At 44.2% G+C, this 23,704-nt stretch overlaps 1 protein-coding gene across 2 annotated transcripts; it reads right to left on the reverse strand.

The window, feature by feature from the left end:
* Positions 1–4,170: 4,170 nt before the first annotated feature.
* asmt (acetylserotonin O-methyltransferase) lies at positions 4,171–23,459 on the reverse strand. Of its 2 annotated transcripts, XM_029851615.1 has the most exons (10): positions 23,192–23,459; positions 22,311–22,485; positions 22,059–22,188; positions 21,647–21,715; positions 19,644–19,762; positions 17,547–17,687; positions 16,928–17,050; positions 16,519–16,732; positions 12,445–12,535; positions 4,171–4,235 (listed from the first exon to the last, which is right to left on the reverse strand). In XM_029851615.1, the coding sequence occupies exons 1-9, from the start codon at positions 23,279–23,281 to the stop codon at positions 12,505–12,507; spliced, it is 1,092 nt and encodes a 363-aa protein (XP_029707475.1). In that variant the 5' UTR covers positions 23,282–23,459; the 3' UTR covers positions 4,171–4,235; positions 12,445–12,504. The 2 variants fall into 2 exon arrangements, with proteins under 2 accessions (XP_029707475.1, XP_011609423.2); XM_011611121.2 differs by lacking the exons at positions 4,171–4,235; positions 12,445–12,535 and having other exon boundaries at positions 14,261–16,732.
* Between the last annotated feature and the right edge of the window lie 245 nt (positions 23,460–23,704).

The following is a 23,704-nucleotide window of genomic DNA, read 5'->3' on the forward strand; positions in this document are numbered from 1 at the left end:
AACCAAATTGAGGCATCGAAAAAGACGGAAGGTGTGACATGTGTGCGGCTGTGAGCCACTAATGATGAATCAGAATAAATCTTTGCTAAATTATCAGGCAGCCATCATCCAGTGATGTCCTGAGGGGACGAGATGGGGAGAGAACTGAAGGACTCACTGTTATAAAACAGCACAAATTAAATATGAGCTCCTGTTTTGGATGTGGTTCATCAGAGGGGGAACAAGCTACAATGTGGATTAAAATAATCAAGTTATTATCATGTAATAAGCTGTGATTAATATTATTTGCCCGTGGTTTAATACGTTTGAATTACACTGTATTACAATTGTGATGCTGGCACCAAAATCTTTGTTTCTTTTCTTTTTTTCTCAACCAAATGAAAATATGTTAAATGCACTATGCTGTTGGAGTTTCCATTAAATGAAATAACTGATTTCTATAACAGTCCTAAACCAGATTGCCTGTCCTGTCTTGTGTGTCTTTTCAAAATACAGCTTTATTGACAACACTTCATTAACTAGACAGAATTCAGCACACGTCAGTAATAAATTCCAAATTTGGTGATAATAAGCACGACGGAGTCCCGCAGGGCTGCATACTTAGACCCCCTATTTACACACTGTATCAGCTGCACCAGCTGTTATCCCCTCACTTCAAATGCCTTGATCACTTGGGCACCTTTCAGTTATCTTAAATTCTCACAATGCAGGACAGCTCTTGCTGCTATGGCCTGCATGTACAATGTGCTTCAAGACATCAAGAAGCAGCTGTCAGATGGCAAACTCACTTCTTCTTTATGCTTCAGTCTCTGTCACGGTGCTTGGAATCGGGTGACGGGGCTGTAAAAGAAAAAAGTTTGTTGCACTCGGGGTGAAACTAAGCATTCTGAGCAGGAATGTGCCCTGCAGGCCAACACAGACTGGACATGGACAGCCCGATAAGTCCTTTATCTTATCGACAGAGTTTGGCTCTCACGGCGGAGCTCGGTTACACTTAGATGAGAGACCGGCTGATAACAGCCCCCTCGTAGAAAAGTGAAATATTAAAGCAGGATTGAACAAACATGATTAATTAATACCAACATTAGCATAAAATACAACAGCAATAATGCCTGCTAGTGTATATGTGGATACAAACAAAAGGAAAAGTTGCTCTGCACCAGTGGCACAGCTGGAGCAACACAGCGGTGAGCTTCACTGAAAAGGGAGGAGGAGGAGGTTACAGTGATGAAGATGTTCCTGTGTGTGTTTACATGCCTAGATTGTGTCTTTTCCAGGGTGAAAACAAAAAGAGCTTCACACAAGTTTAATAAATGCTTCATAGGACATGGCATGTGAAAAATCCCAGGGAAGATTCGATTCATATGGCCGTCAGAGAGGAGAGCGCAAGAAACAGGCAGCGTGAAAGTGAGCATTATGGTTTTTACTCAGCTAGTGTTTATCTCTGTGCCACACTGCAAAAATATATGGAGCTGGAATCCTCCATCGATACTCCTTCCTGTACACACATTTTCAGATATTGGGGGGGTGGGGAATCACCTACATGAGGAGACTGTCCCTGCGATTGATACTTTTTGCAGTGGGCTCTATTCTCCTATTCTTCCCTCTCAGCCTGTCAGGACGGTTACTCTGAGCAGTGAGAGCCAATTACTATGGTAATGAATGAAATGGATATCAGATGGGGGTTTTTTCTTTTATATTTCACCCATACTCATGCACACACACGCACACTTGGTCCTGTCTACACCTGTTGGTGAGTGTTGATTGCCTGATTTTCATGGGATCCCTCAGTGCTGCTCATCCCATACACATTCAGAGAAGCAATACAGCTGGAAGTTTAGGATTTTAGAATGGGAGAGGGCAGTATTTGTCGCAGCGTCAGAGACTGTGCGTTGAGAGGTGCGGCTCGGGCTTTTTTTGAGGTCATCGCTCTGTCTTCCTGTGACGGATCGGTTCATGTGACGCAGACTGTGGTCCTCAAGGCATCCTGTAATGTGTTTCATCAAATGTGTCAGAAACGCTCAGGGAGGACAGTAAAGCCAGGAGTCAGGTGTATTTTAGGACAGCGAGAATTTGCGGACTTCCTCATATTCCTACATTTTAGGGCAGATCAAAGATTGTGTCTTTTTAGAAAGAAAAAAACCCTGAATATTTGACATAAGATATACCTTTAAATGGGGTTTTTTATTCTGTTTTGATTTATTGTTTATTTTTTTATGTTTTGTTATGTTTATGGGGAAAGTCATTTTAATTTTGTTTGTTTTCCTGGGTAAAGTAATGCAAAAGTGTAGCTTCACACGTGCAAATCCACGCACACAAAGAATTCTGTCTAGAGGAATGGCACTTTAGCGCCCCTAGTGGTAGCTTCTGCTTTTATAGGCAAGACCGTAATTGCCAGCCTGCACCAATGACCTAAAGTTCTTCGGCCTTCTACTGTGGTCCATTACGCATCAGACGGTCTCGTGCACAACAGATCACATGACCGTGGTCCGAGTGATTGGGTCAGCTGTGTCCTCATTGTGTCTCAAGCGTATTCTCATCTGTACTTGGAGCTGTCCACCTGGGACCGGGGCACTCAGGACAGATGATGGTTTTAACCTGAGCAGGCGAACAGAACCAGGCAGTTCTGCACTTTCAGTCCTCCCTCTGCTTTCAAAGTATCATCTGTCATTGCCAAGTAGGTACACAAAAAAGGGCAAGCATGAAGATTAATACATGTTGTCAGTGTAGCTGGTGTTGCTAGTGTGTGTTTCCAGGCTGCTCCTGATGCCGTTGTCAGAGAAAGTAATCTCAGCAAGCAAAGGATGACCTCACCAACTTTTCAGGTTGCAGCCACAGTCCCACATTTTGTGCTTTAACATTCTACATGACAAGTGATGATATACCTTTGCTCGCTGTGTGTGTGGGTGAGAGACAGAGCATCACTCACAGGGCTGTACCATGTTTTTTAGACCCTCCCTGTAGCAGGAAGCAATTTCTTTTGTTATGACTGCTCACATAATCTAAATGTTGTTTTCCCCGTCCCTGACGTCAAACGTGCTGACATGAAAGCTCCAATCTGGGTTCGTATGAGAAGCTATGGGATATAACACTCAACTGTGCCATCATAGAAACCTGCAGGTAATGACTGAATATGCAGGATTTATCAATTAGCTATTACATACTGGATCATCCTTTAAAAAAAAATCATCCCTGCTGTATTAAGTTTTCATGTATACCATCATTGTTCAATGAAGGCTGCTAAATATAAAATGCCACTTTAGATGACAAGCAACAACAGATACATGAATGAATGCCATGTGCAATTTCCTTTTGCTGCATGGAGATTTGACAAGATGAAGAGCATTTGCTTCTTTTCCCATCATTTGTGATGAGACCCGAAGGCAGACGTGACAGTTGCGGCTATATGTGTGCATGAGGGGGAGGCTGATTTGCCTCTCCATCAGATTACCTTGTAATTTTGTATGTGGAAAACGTCGCTGAGGTGTTGTGGAGGAGGACACAACCAGCTGCTTTGCGGTTTAGCTGCAGCATTATCTGTTTTCAACTAATAGAGGTGCCTCGCCACACATCTGTGCAACATTATTCTAGCCAAACATGCCAGTGCTGGCAACCATTCTGACGGAATCTGAATAGCTGCTGTATTTTTAACAATTATCATCAAGAATGTTGGCACTATGTTGTAATTATTGGGGATGAATGCTGACAAATCAGTACATTTCCTCAAATTGCACCAGACAAATTATGCAAGACTTACTGTGCTCTGTCTTCAATGTTTCTTGCACAAAAATAGTTCTATTTACTCAGGATTTGACCGTAAAACAGCTATATTAGGTATATTTCAAGAGCTGCTTCCTACCATGGATCTAATACTTTAAATCTCTGAGACTGGGTATGTCTCGGGAGGGGCGGCGCACAAATTATTCTACCCTTTTCTCACTTTTAGGCTGGATTATTGTAATGATGTATAATCAGGCCCTCATAGAAATCTCCAAAGATTCTCAAGCCTGTCCAGTGAATAGTACACGGAATCGTATTTCCTTCAGACTGAGTTCTACCCATCACATCCGTCCATATTGATCAAAATCCTCCCCCTTACAGTGAAAGTCCTCAATACTAAAGTCTTAAAACCCGACCAAATCACCTTGCTCTCCAGGTGCTGGGCCGGGTCTTCAGTTATCACCCTCCTCTCTGTCTGGAAGCATCTTCCAGCCTTTGGAGCTCAGGCACTCTCTCTACATTGGGGCACAGAGCAGATGAAAACCCGAGGGCTGACTCAGGCTGGCCCCTTTTTAATAGTATTAGACTGCAGACAGACTACCCAGGATGCACTGAGGAGAGATCCTCACTCCCCAACTTCAGTGCTCCACACTAACTGGTCTTTTCTTGACTTACCCCGCAACCGTTGCTGTTGAACCCTAATAACTGTGAATGCCCATGTTTATTTTAAGCAATTTAATGAGTTACTTAATCACTATTTACTTATTTTTACAAACAATGGTGAGAAGAGATTAAGAAAGAATTGTGACTGAGGTCAGTGTCACATTGTCACAAATGTCAGCCTGATCATTAATGAGGAATACACCAAACATCAGCACTTTTGTTGAGAGCGCGGCGTGTAGCAACGAACGGTGTCAGATCAGCTGTCGTCCTCCGTAGATGAGTCGGTGGAGGCAGCGCTGATGTCACACAGACCTGAAAACCGCTGGCAATTTAATTGCACAAAGTCTGATGTCATGATTGTTAGTGTCATTTTCCAGGAAACAAGAAATATGGAATAACTTATGTAACCAAGCATAAATGATGACCATTTAGTGTCACTATAGATAAGGTGTGTTCACAAGTTTATTGAAAAGGAAGGTACCTGGAGCTGTGATTGACTGGTTACTGCAGGTGGAGCGGGGGGAGCGGGTTCTCAGGAGGCAGAAGACTGACAGATGGCTCAAGAGCCACAGATGTTTAAATTATTGGCCCAGAATTGACTAAAGAAACACGCATAATCTTCTGCTAGAGCATTTCCGTTTAGAGTAAAAGTGGTGTCAATGATTTTAAATGGTCAAAATTGACTTTAACAGAAGCAGAGCACAAATATTTCAGCGTCTCCTCTGCGTTTTCTGACAGTCACCTCCTTCTCACAGTCGCCTCAGCAGCCGCGAAGCTTCAGCAGCTTGTAATGACTCTCTAATGTTTGACAAATATTGAAGTTGGCGACCGAAAACAACAAAAAAAAGGCAATTGTACCTTGCACATAAGAGCAGCTCAGCTCTGTTTGGGCTTCCACTCTGTAATTAAACTCCACATTTGTCACGGTTCAGTGAGCCCCTCTGTTGATGCACTCTATCAGCTGATGAGCACAGGAACAAAGAGCTGCAGCCCAACACTCACGTCCAGGGACCTCTGTGCATATAAGGATTTTTAAAATAAAAAAAAGCTGCTCTTGTGTTTGAAATAAGACTCTTGACTCCAGGTTTATATCAGAGCGCAGCAATCTATTGCATTTTAAAATTAAACTCAAAAATCACACAAAATCACTGAATTTGATTCATCACTATTGTTATTATGCATTTGCGAGTATAATTAAAGCAGCAGTAAGAAGTACTTTCTCCACCATATGTGTGTTTAGCTCACCTGTAGTCTGGGAATCACTGCTAAACAAAATCAGATGTCTGGTTTGATGTGACCATGGAATTATGCAGGATATTACAGAGCGCACATAGTCTCACTGCACAGGTGACAGATATGAATATGAGAGGTGAAGATTAGTGAGACCCCGATGCATCAGACAGGTAACTGCTCAGTGAAGCGATTCCACGGGTACTTTTTAAATAAGTAAACAAATAAATGAATGAATGAATGAATAAATGCTAATGATCTTTCATTGTCTTTAAGCCGATATTTTTCCGCTGCAGCAACTTTTGATTGTCACTCATTGCCGACGACTCCGGCACAGAACAAGAACAAGGAATTTAATTTGGTTTAGTCAAGCCTGGAAAGCCTGAAATGCAACTGCGAGCTGCTCCCGCCTGCTCCTCGCTGCACCGACAGGCAACAGGGAATGTTCCGTCTCACCCCACCGATGCTGTCTACTATCTGTCTCATTTTCCCACATCTGTCGCCGTCTCCTCGCTTCTCGTGGAAAACAACGGCGACATATCTTTTCTCCTTTGTCGCCACTGAATCTGCTGCGGTGATGAGCCGCGTCGCCTCACCCCATGCTCCATTTTTCTAGGTCTTTTGAAATGTCGTGGACGAAGCTGCAGGAAATCAACTGCACCTCTTTCGCTGAAACAAAACCATTTTCACCCTGGCTAATTGTGTGTCGAGGTGCCACACCTGTTTAATTTTGCAGTTATTACATGTTCATATTTAAGTCTTGGGGAAAAGGGGCCTGCAAGAGGCGTTTTCAAAATAAAATACACTTTAGTCAAACTGATGTGTAATAATATTCAATAATGTCACAGACGTGCATCAAAATAATTCACACTATTAGCAAGTTTATGGATACAATATTATCCTTAACTGGTTTTTCTTCCTAAATTGGCTTTAATGATGGATTTTATATGAGAAAGCATAAGGTGTTGCAAAAACATATATGCAAAGAACAACTAAAACAAGAAGTCACAAACCTGCGCTCATTGGTGCAGCTGAGAGGCTGAGTGTCCTACAGCTGCTTTCTCACGTTGGCTTTGTCTTTTTACCTTGCTTGAAATTTTACTGTGCATGTTGTTATTATCACCTCGGCTGCTTTTATTTGATCCATCCCTGCCTTAAATTCTACCTCTTTGCTCTGGACCGATTTATCTTTCTTTTTTTTTGGTGTGGAGCGATGCAGATTCTTCTGTACAACATTTTTGAAAACGTTCCTTTGATCTTTAACATTCTCATTTACAGCGTTCATTCCTCACGTCTGCCCTGAGGTTTGTATTGCTAATTTGTAGGATATGGAGGAGAAGAAGAAAAAAAAAACAAAAAAACAACCACAGTGGCTCTTGCAGGCTGAGCTGCCCTGGTTTTATAACCAAGTAAGGACAAACTCACCAGAGCGTCTGCAATGCATGACTCATAAAGATATGATTTTTGAAATGCTAATGAGGTGAAGATTATACCAAGCAGTAGAGCTAGATAGAGCGCGAATGAGCCAGATAGAGACAGTAAGACATAGGGAGAGATTCTCTGTATGGATGGGTCTTTTCCCAAGCTGACACTCAGTCTCCAGCTGAATGTATAAGATAGTTTTAAAATAATCTCTCTTTATCGGCTTTCCTGTTTCATGACTTTGCAATGAGTCAGAGGGAGAATGAGAGAGGGAGAGAGTCGGAGTTTAGGCGGTAAGCCTGCAGCAGTGGGAGAATGCTCTCCTTACATCTTTCTCCTTCTCTCCTCTCTTTCCAGTTCATCTCCATTGCTGTGAAACACAACTAAACAAGGTTAAAGAGAAGGTCAAACGCGCAGACGGGCGCAGCTCATCGCCCACCTGTCACTCCGGCCCAATGAGACGCGGCTCCTCCACGAGGGCTCAGAACGCAGATATTCTGCAGTGCCGCGTGATGCCGACCGAGGTAAAACCAGGTTAATGCTACCTGACTCAACCATGCCGTTGAGCCCCTCGCTGGAACAAAGATTTATTTTTCTGTTCTCTATCAGCCTCGTCTTTCTCCCCATTATCCCCCCCACCTCCCACTCTGCAGTCGTGCCTCTCCTGGTTTTTGTGTTCCCTGCTTTACGCACTTTTCTCTCTTCCCCTTTGTCATCTATTCCCTGCTTATAAATCTTGCCTTCCCTCTTTATGTTATTCATCACATTTCGGCACTTCTGTTCCTCTCCACCCCCCACACCCACCACCGCTCTGCCTCCGTCTATCCCTTCTTCCGGCACGTCGAGCCCGTGAAGGTCATCTCTGTGTTAGAGACGGGGGGAGGGGATGATGCAGCTATATACAGCTGCTTCTCTGAATAACTGGGAGAGGATGGATGGATGATAAGAGCAGAAGCAGAAAAGACTGGAGCGGTAGGGAGACGGAATTTCCTGCACCCTTCCTGTGCATGTTGATGAGGAGAGAGTGTGCTGCGATTCGCACGCTCATGTGAAACCTTGCACTCGTCTGTTCACTAATGCAGCTTTTCATTAGCCGTCCAACACCACGGTCGCCCCTTTAAATTATTGCAATTTGAAAGGCACTGTCACAGTGAAATTTCTCTGTATTGCCTTCTAAAAATGGAGCTCAATTAAAAGATGAAAGTCCCGTCTCACACTTTTCAAAAAAAAGGGGAAAAAATGTGTGATGAAAGTCCTGTTTTCCTGTTTCTGCCACAGCTCTGTGGAGGTAAATCATGTGACAATGGCATAACTCACCACTAAAGGGAAGGCAGAAAAAAGCTATCATGTGGAGTGAGGCCTACAGGCTGTGACTGAACGCTGTTAACATGCAGGGTTTTATTTAGGCTTCCCTGGCGCTGCGCTATGGAGGCTCTTTTTTTTTTTAGAATCTAAACATGTTGGCAAGCGTGTAAGATAGCATGCAAAAAAATGCTTCAGCAATAGGTGAGCTGCTCTCGCTGGATTTTCAGCCCTCTGCAGTTTATTTCTGCAAACATATATCTTCTGAGGGCTTTATTGTGACAGGCTTTTATTCCCTTTAATGCACGAAACTGATGCGACGAATGCTGCAGCAGAGTCAAACCCAACTTTTATCTCCGCTGCTGAAACTCTGAGTCAAGAGTAAAGTCAGATTAGCAGCAATCTGTAGTGACAGAATACAAGTGGGGGTGCCTGTCCTTGCATGTTGGATTAGGCTCCCAGACAAACCTGTGTTTTATGGAAATGAGGGACAGACGGACGGACGGCATGCACGGCCCGTTCTGAGAGGGAGACTGGGGGCGACCCTGGCATTTACACGCTAATGAAAACAATCATGGGAAATATGTTAATCTGCCCGACTGTGGTTGGCTGAGACAAACTGTGCTCTTTCAAAAAGGCCAGATGCTCCTGTGAGTAATCACCTATGGCAACTGAATCCATTTAACCATAACCATCATGGCTCGGCACTTGACCCGTGCCTGTGCTGTTCTTTGTACACAAAGTCACATCAGAGAGAATCACGAGTGGCCTTTTCTTTTCCCCTAGTCGGGTTACGAAAAAGTTGAGAGGATTTGTTTACGTCCACCATACAGCATTTTTAAACTCGTGAAAACGGCCGAGAGGAGCCACCCGAGTGGCGCCGTTGAAGGGCAATAACGAAGGATAACCCCTTTTTTATTTGGGACTGGCACTTTTGAGAAATGAAAAGATATTGAACTCATATAGAAACAAAGATTCATCTCCGCTTCTAGAATGAAAGAAAAAAGATGTGCTGTAGATATTAACTCACCTCTTCTCATTGGAAACACAAACTGCTCTTTATAAAAGCGACAGCTTGTCTACGTTTCCGCATCTCCGCCTTGAATAATGATTGGTTTACATTTATGAAGCCATCACAACAATGAGCTCCATTCCTCATCACTGCCGCCACCGTTTCCCTTCCACTGGGATGTGTCCTTCATATTCAAAGCACCTAATTCATCAGGAGGCAACGCCATTGTCATCTCCAGCTGGCGTCATCTTTTCTTTTTTTTTTCTGCTCACAGAAAAAAATTAAATTTCATCTCAAGGACAGATTTTATAAACTGCAACACAGTCGGAGAGACTGGCTTTGGTTCCAGAAAAACAGCGACTCTGAGAATAACAAGGTGAGGTGAGTGTTTTCATAACTCAAATAGCAGGTCAATTCTGAAATTTCAACTTCGGTTCTGCTTCTAGCATCATCAAGGCTGTAGATCAGGAGTTCAAGTCCTCCTAAAAGCATATCAACGTCATCCTGAGACTCCATCTTTCATATAATACAATCGGAACAAAGAAATCCACAGGTTGCTATGGAAAAAGTAAAAGTCTTTGGTGTGACCTTGTTACACTGTTACTCAGGCAATGCCACTTGTCACTCGTTCCATTTTCTTTCAGAATAATGTGGTCAATAATGTGTGTGTGTGTGTGTAGGTGTGTGTGTGTGTGTGTGTGTGCATGACATGGCTTAGAGGAACAAAAGATGTCAAAAACAACAAGTGGGACATGGATGTATTTCTGTCCCCTGTTCCTTTTTGGGATGATAGGAGGTGGGGGGCATGTATGTTTCTGAGATTAGAAGTGACAGCATTGTGTCTCGATGTGTGTGTCTGTGTGTGTGTGCGTATGTGTGAGACAGAGTACATTTAGTAGTGCTAAAGGGCATGACCAAGATACAAAAGAACAGAACCTAGTCGGTGACGGCGTAAAGGGTTTGTGAAGTACAACACACATACACACATACAGACACACACAGGTCAGACAATTTCATGAGCTACGAATAGAGAGTAATGAAGAATGCAGGTTGGAGGCAACGGTGACGTTTGCAGCCTTGCAGGGATGATGAGGTGAATCTCCATTGTGTGTGCGTTGATGTGTGTGCATGTGTTAGTATAGCCTACAGGCCAAACGTCTATGTCTTCAATGTTGCTGTCACAGGCCATGAATTATGGAAGGGTTTGGAAGTGACAAAGCAGAGCTCGCAGCCAGGACACTTTATTAAGCTGCGAGATGTGATGTGTGTACGTTGGGGCTGGTGTGTGTGTGTTTTAATACAACGCTTCTCCCCCCGAACCCCCAGTTTATTGTCTCTTGAACTCGTTGGCACCAAAGCACAGCATTAGCCTTTTCAAACATACAGGTGTACCACAAAACAAAGAGCAGGTTGAATGATGCTTGTGCACATGCAGGGAATTCCAGGTGTGTCTGGGGGACAGCAGCACAAAACATGGGGAGAAAGTAGCAGGCAGACAGATGTGCGCTGCCGTACGAGCCACCCAGTCGCCCCCACAGGCGGAAATGAATTCAAAGCGGCTCAGCTGAAATCCCTACAGGCGAAAGGACATAATCGCTGAAGTTTTACATCACCTATGAGGAAACATGATTGCACTACATCCTGTGTCAAAATGGAGGCAGGACAGCTTGGAATCAGGAAAAAATGGAGATGTATGACTGAATTCCTGATCATGTGGATCAAAGTTCACTTGAAAGTGAGCAGAATTTCTATTTCCGGGAGAATTCCTACACTTGTAATCTGAACCGAGCAACCCGGTCATAAATGGCAGGACGGAATATGCAAAAACACGACCATATTCCCGGGGAATGGTTGATGTTGCGCTTCTCTCTTCCTTGTATTGGTTACTCACCTGTTATCCTCATCTGGGCAGCGTGTATCTTGTTGCTTGTTGAAACCCCGTGTGACTGAAATACTAAATAGGTCATGTCACATAAGATAAAGTGTTGCTGCCATTTTCTGATGCAGCGTGCGTCTTCCCAGCATCGGGTGAGTCAGTCAACACCGGTGGATGAAATCCTTGTCTTGTCTGTTCTCACTGGGGTCAGTAATGAATTTAACAAAGTCCCGTCGACATTTAAAGACTTCATCTGTTATTACAGGCGCGTGCACTCCATCAGAAAACCATTATAGGTCTTCGGTGAGCCTCATAATAATATTTCTGATTATTTTTGCTGGCAACAATAGGACAATATTAATATGCTGTAGTAACTGCTAAAGCAGGCTAGCAGCTGACAGAAATATCAACTGTTGTCCAGGTTATCCTGCTTATCCTGGTTTAACAGAAACATTTTCCAGGAGATGGAAAACTTCTATTCCCAGAGGAGATATTTCCTGTAAGAAATCTTTGGAAAGAAAATGCAACAGAGCCCAAACCCCAGATACAATGACTACACACACACACACGCACAGAGAGAGAGAGAGAGAGAGAGAGAGAGAGAGAGAGAGAGAGAGAGAGAGGGAGAGAGAGAGAGAGAAGGAGGGAGGAGAAAAATACTTTCCCTGGGCGTAAACTGAGTGTGTTCCCTGAAATACCCTGAAGTTGTTATCTTAAAGTGGCATCCTGAAGCATGAGGGTAGAAGAGTGCGTGACTTGTGGAACACATTATGAATGTCCCCAAAGATTGCAGCACAAACACAAGTACGCAGGCTTGTGCAACAACAACAACAACAACAACACACACACACAAAAGGAAACATAGAGCCTCATTAGACATTAAGATGAGAAATGCCTGGAAGGACATAACAAAGGGGTCTGACCAGGCCGACCAATCACATCACAGCCAATCAGATCAAGCACCAGTGACACACCACAGGATGTAACTACGGATACGACAAAGGTCTAAAATCCAACCAGAGAAAAGATAAAGGATGCAGCAGAACGCCTCCATCCTAACATGGCAATACTGTGACAGGACTGAGCTTTTGTGGCAGGTCAACTCATTTATTTGGCTGCTTTCAAAGCTGATCAGCTGACAGCACCCTAATTCCTATAAACACTTCCCAACACAAAAGTAAACACACACACATTACCACAAGTCATAATTTTTACTTACTGTACAATAATTAAGAGACACTCGGGAGAATTCTTGTTTTCATCTTTCCTTCTTTTTCATCTATTTCCTGCAGGGGTGTGTGCTTCCATATCTGAGAATAGATTAGCACAAGTTATAACACACACACACACACACACACACACACACATTGCTTCAGTCTAAATTCAGTAATGTTATACTTACATAAAACCTGTTTGCTGTCTGGAATATAAGTGTTTTGTGGTCATTTTTTTATATCTTTTATCTCGATTTTGTTTCCTTTTGGATTTTGTGATTTGGGATCTCAAATGTGTCTCCAGTTTTAGTGGTAGGTAGAGTTGGGAGAGCAGGCGGAGACAGCGTCCTCAGGTCCCCCTTACCCTGGACCCTTACTCTATTTATGTAGCTGCGAAAACATCCATAAAACCTGCTGGTGTTGAACCTGAGGCTGGCAGAATAATAGCCTCGTGTGTCGGAGCCGTAAAAAGGAACTGAAAAGTAGAGAGTAGAACATGCACTTTGACCGCAGTCGGCACGGTAAAGTGTGGGGAAAAGAACTCACCATGGAACTCACGCCTGCTGCTTTTAAGAACAAAATCAGATGCCATTGATTTGTTAAGCAGATTTTAATCAGGGAGCCAGACAGCACGCTGTCAATTGAGGATCAAGAAGGTTAAATTAATCCACGGTCATTCAGTCCGTCCATTTTATGTGAACCACGGCATATTTCCTGCCAGGGTCACAGGGGTCAAAGGTCAGGCTGCAAGCAGCACGCCATTACTGCTGCGCCGCAGTGCTGGCCAGTATCATCACCTCCTCACTGGTCGACACTTCATTTCCCTTCATAAGTCCATGTTTGCATTAAGCCGTCCGCAAGAGGTTTGCATCAATTCTAATTTGTTGCAGCCTGATTAATTCCCAATTACTGTGTGTGTTTGTGTGTGTGTGTGTGTGTGTGTGGGGGGGGGGGGGGGGGGGGGGGGGGGAAGGGATGCAGAGGTAAATGAGGGTGTGAGTGTCTGGAGAAGAGATCTCCAGAGGTGCGACAGTCTGAATACAGAGCAGAGTTCAGATAATGCTGTCTGCCTGATGGCGGAGAATTATTCTTTACAGCTGAGGAGACAGCCAGCTGATATTTTCCCGCCATTATCTCTTGGCAGCATCATTTTTAAAGCGACGCCTCCCGCCTTGATGGAGCCGAGTATAAATCGTGTTTGCAATAAACTGATAAAGGTGTGGTTTAATCATATTTTTGACCCAGCTCCGCCGTACAAGGACACAATGAAATGAAAATGAAATGAAAGCCAGAGATCTGCATTTGGAAGAGAGGACGGGGTGGAGTGAGCATTTGGCCGAGTGAGAGGAAGATTATTGAGCGGCATCCATCATTACAAAGAGTGTGACGCAAAGACAGTTTTACTGGGCTCTTAAGAACAGCGCGAGGGCGAGGGGGTTCAGGCAGGGTTTAGGATTGAGCGATGACGACAGATACGCTGGGAATTCATCTTCTGAGAAATGAGACTGGAGCCTCACGGTTCACGCTATCTAATAACCGGTGACCTTTATCGCGTTCGGATAATCATTTACAGCAGAATCACACCTGACTGGGCTCAGTCTCCGACTGCTCTGCCCATTGTTCAAAGAAACTCGGGCAAGAAGAACCGTTGCCAAAAAGAAAAAAATCAAGAGCCGATTATGTGATATTTGTAATGCCAGATCTGTGGAGGTTCATCAAAGCCCGTTCATCAAGTAGGTGTGTGAAATATAATATTAGAAACAGACGAGGAAGCAAAACAATAAAGACTGAACAAACCTGTAGATAGCACCGAAGATACTTTATTAACTACAAATTCTGCCTCGTTACAAATCCAAAACTGACACGACGCACTTTCACTGGACGGCTGAAGGTAGTTTCTGTCTTTTACCCTACTGTCCTAGTGGCTCCTACTGGACACCAAGTCTTGGGTTCCACCTTATCGCTCCTCAGAGATTTTCAGGGTCTGTCAGGAACCATTGGAAAACCCCCAAAACGTGATCAATTCTGAGCCTGACTGTTGGCAGCAGGTTCGGCCACAAGGGCAAACTTGTAATCATGATTTCCTGTGAACTCGTATACAACCGAACAGGCAGTGAAGCTGTGAACGTAAAAATGTCTCCTGTGTGGAGTCTTGGAAAGCAGCCGCTGGCATTTAATGTCAAAGCAGGCGGATGGAGAGGCCCTGTTGTGGCTGCAGTGAGTCTTGAGGTGAATGCGTGTGCTTTTTATTAGATATTCTTGTGAGGATAAGTAGGTAGAATGAGGGTAGAGGAAGCAGGTTTGTATATTCACCCACCAGGGACAACCAGAAGGTCAACACACCAGTAGATTAGACAATAACAACCCTGGCTTGACAGCAGCACCCATGGAATAGTGATAGGTTTGTATCTTTAATCACCATCAGGAGAACGAGACCGTTTTTCTGATCATGGAGAATCCTGCCTGAAATAGATGCTATAGAATCTAGAGGAAATTTTCAAAAACAAATACACTATTGACACACTATAACTCATAGAGAAGTTCCTGGAGCTCGTATTAAAACAGCAAGGATAATTGTTTTTCAAATCTTATTTGACCATAATAGAATAGTCACCATAATAGAACAAGAGATAATGCAGACAAATAATAACAAAGAGTCTGAAGCATTCAATCCGTCTATTTGAAACAGGTTAAAACAGCAAAGATCAGTCCAAAACAGTAGACAAGCCCAAATCAGCAAGCAGGTCAAAACTCCAAAATACAGAAGACAAGGGACATGCCAGACGCTTCCCTCAAAGACCTAAGACAATCTGGCACAGGAAGACAGGAGAGGTGGATTTAAATACACCGGGAGGCAATGGGACACAGGTGAGACACACGAGGGTGATTAGCATTTAGACAGACTGAGGCTGGGAGGACAGGACAGGGCAGGTAGACAAACAAAAGAAGGGGGAATTTAGAAGCATCTGCAGGTGCCTTTGTCCAGCTTAACAACTCCCCCACTGAAAAAAATCATCTTCACAGCGTGGTCAACAGAGACGTAGAAGCTCTATTTTTAGGAGTCGTACTTTGCCAACATTCCCCGAATTGAGTCCTGAAAAAAATGTTCAGTGCATAGGAGCAAACTGGACGGAGTTGTAGCGTACTGGACTACAAAGATGATGTATTTCTCTGTTTTTTGATTTGCCCGTGACATCATCACTCACATTTACACTCACATTTACACACGTGGTCTCTCTCTCTGTCTCTCTCGCTCCTCACTTTATTGGGGATTCTGGCTCCGTTACAGTTTCTCTCCAAAGTTTTCTTACAGAAAATAACTGCTTTTCCTCTGGGAATAAAAGTTTTACACACTTGTCTTGGTGAAATTGAAGCAGGTGGACCTTGGAATGTTGGACAGTTTACAGACAGAGGACCTACATTTTCTACCTTTTTGGGGGGGCGCTGATGCTAGAGGCCTAGAAAGAACTGCAGGTAAAGCAGACTAAAGGTTTACGGCCTGTGAAATGGCTCCTGAGTGAGGACACCTCGGCTGCAGACCAGTCCTAACTCCAGATTTAATGTCTGGCAGCCTTGGCACAGAAAGATTTATGATGGTCATAAAAGAGAGAGCAGGAGAGGAGACATGGGAGAGCAAGGTCTGATATTATGGCCAGTAGGTGTCAAACACTGTGGATACGTTTTACAGACACCATCTGTCAAAATGAACAGAGGGAGAGACAAAAGAAGGGATGTCAGAATGTACATCAACTGGTTCAGCGTCATTTCTATAGGCGTTGATTAGAATACAACCACGACGTGGTGGTGGTGGTGGTGGAGGGAGGCTGATGGGATCTGATAAAAGCCTTCCAGCTCTTCTGTCAACCACTTTTTAAACCAGGCAGCATTTGTAAGAAAGAGCATTTATGGTAGTTTCTTTAAACTTTTAAGGGTACAGATCAGCAGGACGTGGAGTTGAAAATAATGGACTTAATGGCAGATTAAGACGCGTGCACAATTCAGCAGCAGAAAAAGCTTCGGGACAAATTGAAAAGGGTCATCTCTGCAGCGGCGGTGTGATGATGTCACAGGAGACTCACGCTTCTTTGCGAGCCAGCACGGCGTCGTAGATCTTCCCGGTGAAGCGGTGCTGGACGTTGGAGAAACCCGCAGCAGTCAGCAGGGCTGCATACTGAGCAGCCGAGCGCTCCCTGCCCTCCGTCTGCACCAGCATGTTCAGGGAGTAGAGCTGCGCCGTTAGAGGTCCGGATCCGTCCTCGTAGAGCAGCGCCTCCACCAGCAGCACGCTGCCTCCTGTCAATCAATGCCTGTTAGTTACCTAGAGAAACGCAATCATTGGTGCTACGGTGACAAAATGTGGTTTAGTTTCCACTGAGAAATCAACTCAGTTTGTGTTATTGGTCCAGAAAACACACACCCACACACACACACACACACACACACACACACACACACACACAGATGCAGGAGGCAGATGCAGGCACAGACCTGGTCTGCAGGCTCCATGGACCCTTCGGAGCAGCTCTAGGCAGCGTTGGTCGGTCCAGTCGTGAAGGATTCTGGCAAGAACGTAAAGATCCGCTTCGGGAAGGGGGTCTTTGAAGAAGTCCCCTAAAAACACACAAATAAGCAGACATTCTATTTAACGGTCAAGATGTTGGAGACTTGGTTTAAATGGAGTGGACGTGAGCAGACTGACTGTTCACGTCCCGCAGGAGGCAGCAGGAGCTGAGCGGTCTGCTAACTCAAATTCGTCACCATTTAAAGGCAACTTTCGCAAGAGTGAAATCATTCAAATCCTTCCTAAAGTGTGGAGAGTCCGTACGGGCTACGTAGCCTGTGGTTCTGGCCGCGTGCAGTGCTGGTTCACCAGCTGCTGTGGTGATTCGGATACACGGAGGTTCAGTCTCAGTCCAGGTCGAATACAGAGCGTAATGTTTATTAAACACCAGCTGTATGCACAACTCTGGCACCGCATCTGGATACCTGCTTCAGAAAGGCGCGTGCACGTGTGTGTGTGTGCGTGTGTGTGTGTTTGAATGCACTTGAACTGTGTATGATTGGCAATGTTAAGCGATTTCACCCGGGACCGTCTCAGTGACTTCACCTTCACAGAAGCCTATTCTCTGGTTGGCCTCTGTGAAAAAGTTTTCCCTTGACGTGCGCACCACCTTGGGGAGGTCAAAGATCGTAACAGTGCATTCTGGGTAAGCGGACGTGCACTGCTTGGCTAATGCTCCACTGCAGCCTGGACACGGAAGGACGAGAAGAGAGAGGAAAATCGGTTAGGCACATACACACAAACACACACGAGGATTGGGACACATGCTTCAGACACACACTCTATTTGCATGGTTTCTATTCACGTGCACGTGGTGGCTGTGGGAATACGGTTCACCCAACATTCATATTGATAAACCAGAGAAATTCTGAATGATTTCAGCTGAGGAATATCTTCGCATTTGTAAAATATTATCATGTTAAAGCATAAAAACAATGTTTTGATATCATATCGGCACCCATGGTGTGTAGATTCACACAAACATATACGTTCATTTGTTGAGGGGGCAAACATACGTCCCTCATCACCAGAGGATGTATTGTGGTTAGTGCGCATAATAAACAATGTATGCTGCCATGATGTAATTACATTTTAGCTCATAGCCCTGTAGCTTGTCATCACTATAACTGTGACTGGGAAATTGACACACACGCGCACACAGACACACACACACAGACACACACACACACACACACACACACACACACACACACACAGAAACAAAAAAACATTAATGTAAAATTATGGATGTGCTTTGGCAGAATGATCAGTGTTCAAGCTTCACTGAGCAACTCAAATATGAAAAAGAGAGATGAAGAATGAGTAAATGGGTAGAGGGATGGAGAGGCAGTGAAGTGGAATGCTGGATCAAAGGATCTATCTCTGACAAAGCTACAAAGCGTCTGTGTGTGTGTGTGTGTGTGTGTGTGTGTGTGTGTGTGTGTGTGTGTGTGTGTGTGTGTGTGTGTGTCAGGTCTAACTGTTATAACCCTGTTGGAACAACCCCTTACATTTTCTTCCATCCATTACATTTTTACAGTACAACAAAACTATGTCCTGAAATGGATTATCGGGGGCCGGGATAAATCTGTTGCCTTTGCAATGTGTCAGCAAGATTATATTTCCCATTAATCATTTAAATGAGTCTGAATTCATCAGATTTAGATGAGCCAGTTGGTATAAAGCTGGACCGCAAGAGACATGTGAGATGGCAGGAAAGTCAAACACCACAGGTGCTGCGTGAAAGGTGGTGCAGTCACCAACTGACACCCATGCTGTCTGTGTGCCCACTATTGTCTGTGGAGTAGCTCTATGTTTAAACATGAACGCACCGGCCCGTGCTGGGTAAGTCACGGAGGTTAGGGAACACTGAAGGACACTTGTGAACGGCCGTCAGTGTTACAGGTGTGTGCTTGAGCATCGGCGCTTTGAACGAATGAACAGCGCCCCTTAGTGGCCAGTAATGGTAATATCATCGTCGACGGGAACCAAAGCAGCTTTATTTTTAATATAGCCATAGAGCGTTTGTCAAATTTCTTTTATTTACATTATAGCATATAGAATAGGTTTAAAGTGTGGGGATACACAAATAAAAAATACAAATTAGTCTGTGTTAAAATATATGCTTTCCATCCATTGGTGAGAACATTGTTTTCTTCTGCTAGTTTTTAATGTTGCTTAAATAACATCAGAATTTCTGTCCGTAGCAGGGAACACTGATAATAAATTATTTTGTTTATATTATTCCAAAAACAAATAGAATAAAATAATTTAAAAAATAAATAAAAATCTTATCAGCATTATCAATTACTGGCAACAGTGAAAACAGCGAGTGCCCAAACTCCAGATGGGAGGTGACTTTGAGCTGTGAATGTTGAAAAGCCTGGCTGATTTTACGAGTCATTAACGCAGCGGGGGTTTACTAAAGGTCGCAGATGACAGATGTGTTGCAATTGTGCTGCACACAAACATAATGTACAATATAAATATGTGTGCTGCAACTGAGCCAGATGTCAGTTAGCGCACAACTCCAACACATTGAAATGTTAATGAGACTCAAACCGTAACCTTATGGAGATTAAACGCAATGACTTGCTCCACACACACTCACACACACACACACACACACACACACGCACTTACCGCCAAGGTCACAGATGGTTTTAAAGGGTGAAAGATCGAAGGCTGTGACAACATCTTTACCACAGATGTTCCAAATGGAGTTCATTAACTGCATGAACTTCACCATCTCTTCATCAGACCTGCACACAAACTGTCGTCAATATTCTCTTTCTATCAGGGGCAAAACTTTCTTTTGTCATTTTCTGTTTGTTGTCAAAGACAAACACACGAGCGGTGCCTCTCCTCATCTGTAGAGTTGCTCCCCGTGGCGACACATAGTGTGTATAAAAGAAGCATTGCAGCAGAAGAGAAGAGCCTGTGGTGACGGCTGCTGCTCTGAGGAATCTCCACCTCATCACGCAGCACTCTGGTCTGCCATGAGGGCCCCCCCCCCCCACACACACACACACACACACGTCCATCCTCGTCTCCCTTCCATATGAATTGTCTGTATCCGGCCAGTCATCTGACGACACGGTGACCTTCAGATAAACTTTTGAAAGTGAGTCGTTCTCACTCTGATTACGCTCGACATAAAAAGGCATAAAAAGTGAAGGTGAGGCCGGATAGTCACACTCCAGATTTAATCTGGGAACGTTTTCGCCGCGTGAAAATCACACGTGCAAAGCTTTGCGCTCCCGACTGAGTGTGTTTAGATGCGCGACAGCTCAGCCCGTGCACAACTACGGTATATAGAGGAAGTGATCTCATTTATATAATCAGGCCTTATATCACCATCATGGTTTCATGAACTGCCTCCTCTCTGCCTGTCTCTGCCAGCCACGTGTCCTCATCAAATCTGGTTCAAGGCTGCTCCGTCACTTGTCTGTTTTGGCTGCTGTCTTGCTGCCTTGTCATTGATAGACAGATACAGTTGTATTACAGCCAATTTCACATTAAACGCTGCACATTTTACTGCGCCATGGCGATCAAGTGTATATGATATAATAGGTGTACCTTACACACTCAGTATTATATCACCATCAACCTAGCTCTTGGATAAAATTCAAAGATCCACTGAGCAGTCAGACGCCCTCAGTGGCCTCGTTTCACAGCAGGAACCCTCCGTCTGTTCGCCAACGGTGATAACTGTGACTCCTTCCCGCGTCCTCGGCTGTGTGAACTTAAGCTGTGAAGAGAATGTGGCCGGTTAAATGTCTGGGACTAAACAGGAGAGTGACTCATCCCGCCTGCTCTGAATCATCCACAAGAACGCCACAGAATGATTTCAGTGGTTGTTTCCTCCTCCTAATTTAGCAGTATTCACATGGGAAATCAGCAGGGACAAACAGCCGCTACTTCACATTAAAATCAACCTGCTGAGTGCTGAGGTTTTTTCTTTTTTTTTCTTGCGGGGTATTTTCATTTGCAATCAGCTGGAGTCGAGATGCAAATGTGTCTGCTGATGGGTATTTTCATTTACGTGTGGATGGTTTCCATTTTCCCAATATGTTCATCTTGCATTTATATCCTCCAACGGAGCGCTTTCAGCATAAATTCACTCATTCAAATACACAGAAACATCATCTGCATAAAGGGAGCTTTGTAATAAGAAACAATCTTTCATCCTCATCATCCTCATCATCATCATCATCATCGTCACAGCAGTTTAATGTGGACAGTTAACAGTGAGGGGTGTTTTATATAGTTATCTTGGCCTCTGCTCCTATGAGACGGCCTGCAGGGCCTCAGGCAGACCGATCAAAATCTATTAGCACACAAAGTGTGAAACTTTTAGCATACGACCTCTGCAAACTGCTGACCAGCACATCAGCCGAGCGTTAAAACTCTGGGCACTAGCTACTACAAACACACCCGACCTCAAGGACAGTGGCAGAGATGCCTCTTCACATCACTGCCAACCAAACGCCCCCCTCTCCATCACCTCCATCACACACCCGCCTAATAAATCCCAGGAGCCTGTTTTATATTTTTTTTTAAGGAGGAAGAGTCTGACAGACGGTCTTAAGAGGAAGAAACACGGAGGGAATCTAAATGAGTGCGTGGGTGTGTTTTCAACAAACCTGTAGAGAGCTTGGAACAGGTCTTGTGCATCCACTCCGAAAGCCTTTTCATACTGGTTTCTCCCCTCTCTGGAAAAACACCAAGAGAAACCTACATGTATGACACAATATCTCATGAGCATATAAGTAGAAAGTAAAGCTTTGAAGTATCCACGTTCCCTTGATGATAAGCTGGAAGAATTCCACTAACAGAGACAGCCCGATGGGATGTCGCATCTTTGAACACCGCACCTCTCGCTCTTCGACCTTTTACACGGTTTTTATTGACAGAGAAAAGATCAAACCCGTTTAATTCAAGCTCAGCGGAAATTGAAAAATGTCATGTGTTGCCCGGGAAGGTGACTCCCTTCACGGTGGTGCCATAAGCTCGTTCTCCCGTGAAATTGGGGGCGGTCCACTGCAGAGTACTGACCTGACAGCATCCGTCAGGTAGTGCCAGCAGAGGTAGATGGTTCTGGAACTGTACTGGATGGACTGGGACAGGGATACAGGACTGGAACGAGTCAGGTAAACGCTGGCCTGGTCCGTGTTGCTGTAGAGACCTGGGGAGTGTGAAATCACAGACAGACACGGATAACTGAGATCCAATTCAATTCAAAAACACTTTATTCGTCCCCGGGGGTAATTTAAATTGTATATGTTCTGGTCCTGTGTGGTTGCCGACATCGTCCGTTGTCCTGATGGATGTTGAGGAGCTGCAGGCCCGAACAAGCAGCCAGCAGCCTTTCTGTGCCGTCCACACTGGTGCCCAAGGCCCGGCTGATCTCCTCTGCCGATAGGGGGCGCTCTGCACCCAATAATAGGTCAAAAACGCCCAGCTCACAGGAGGAGAAAACCACCTGTGGCAAAGAAAGATGAGCGATCAGAAACATCCAGTCTATCCAGTACCTGGCTACACAGAACTATACTAAAAGACACACACTTAATTATTACATCTTCACTTTTAACGTAAATGGTAAAAAAAACATATTACACATTCATTTGCTGTACTTCACAATCACGACTGTTACTATCCAATGTTCACCATATATTACAATGTAATAGCAGGCAATACACCATTTTTCCTGTTCTACTACGCTGTAAGGGCTCGTTCACTCATCAGGATGTGTCCAGATCTATATGAGATGGCTATACTGTATACAATCCTATAATGCTTTAATCATATTTGTGATTATAACTTGTTTTAAATCCTTTCTTATATTTTGTGCTACTTTTATGTCTTTATAATACTGTGTGGTTGACTAACAGTAGTTGTGACTGTACATTGTTGGTTCTGGTACATTTTTAAGAAGCTGTAATTAGTGATCTTGGCTAAATGTTGTTACATATCTTACTGCTCAGCATTTTTACACGAGTGCCGCATAATTGGATAAGTATGTTTGACTTTTTTCCACTTAAAAAGTAAAACAGGAACAGTAAGATAATGTTTTATCAAACCGGAGAGTGAAAGTTGCGGTCTAGTCGCTTAAGGCGTTTACCTTCAAACCTGTCAGCTTTAAAGCAGGTTTCACCCCTGAAGTGGACCCATGTTTGTGTGTGCATCACCTTGGAGATGAGGAATCCTTCCATATACTCCAGTATTTTCCTCGGGTACGTGACTGCAGCAGATACACTAAGGTCTTGGTCCTCGGCCATGGCTGCTTATCAGGATGCTACGTCCCCAAAAAGATCCCAAATCTGTCAAGTCTCTTCCACTTGTCTCGTTTGTTCCCTGAAGACGCGTCGGTGGGGACAGACCCAGACTGAAGCCACAGAAAGCACCTATGAAGCAGTAAGAGTGGCAGTGGGCTAAGCTGATTACAGCCAGATAACCCAGATTAGAGCTGGATTTCAGTCTGCAATGAAAAAAAACAACTTGTGACAATAACACTGCCGCTTTGTTCACTTATTATCACTCATGCTTGGGCACTGATGCGTGGGGAACCGGCCACAGTGCATTCTGGTACCTGGCATTCTGGTACCTTTTCGCTTCAAGAACCCCAAATCTGCCACGAGATGTCAACTTCCCCTCTTTTGCAAATGAAATGAAAATTAGTTAGTTCCAGACATGCTGCACGC

The sequence above is a fragment of the Takifugu rubripes genome, chromosome 1 (assembly GCF_901000725.2).
Source record: "Takifugu rubripes chromosome 1, fTakRub1.2, whole genome shotgun sequence".
Classification (NCBI taxonomy): Eukaryota; Metazoa; Chordata; class Actinopteri; order Tetraodontiformes; family Tetraodontidae; genus Takifugu; species Takifugu rubripes.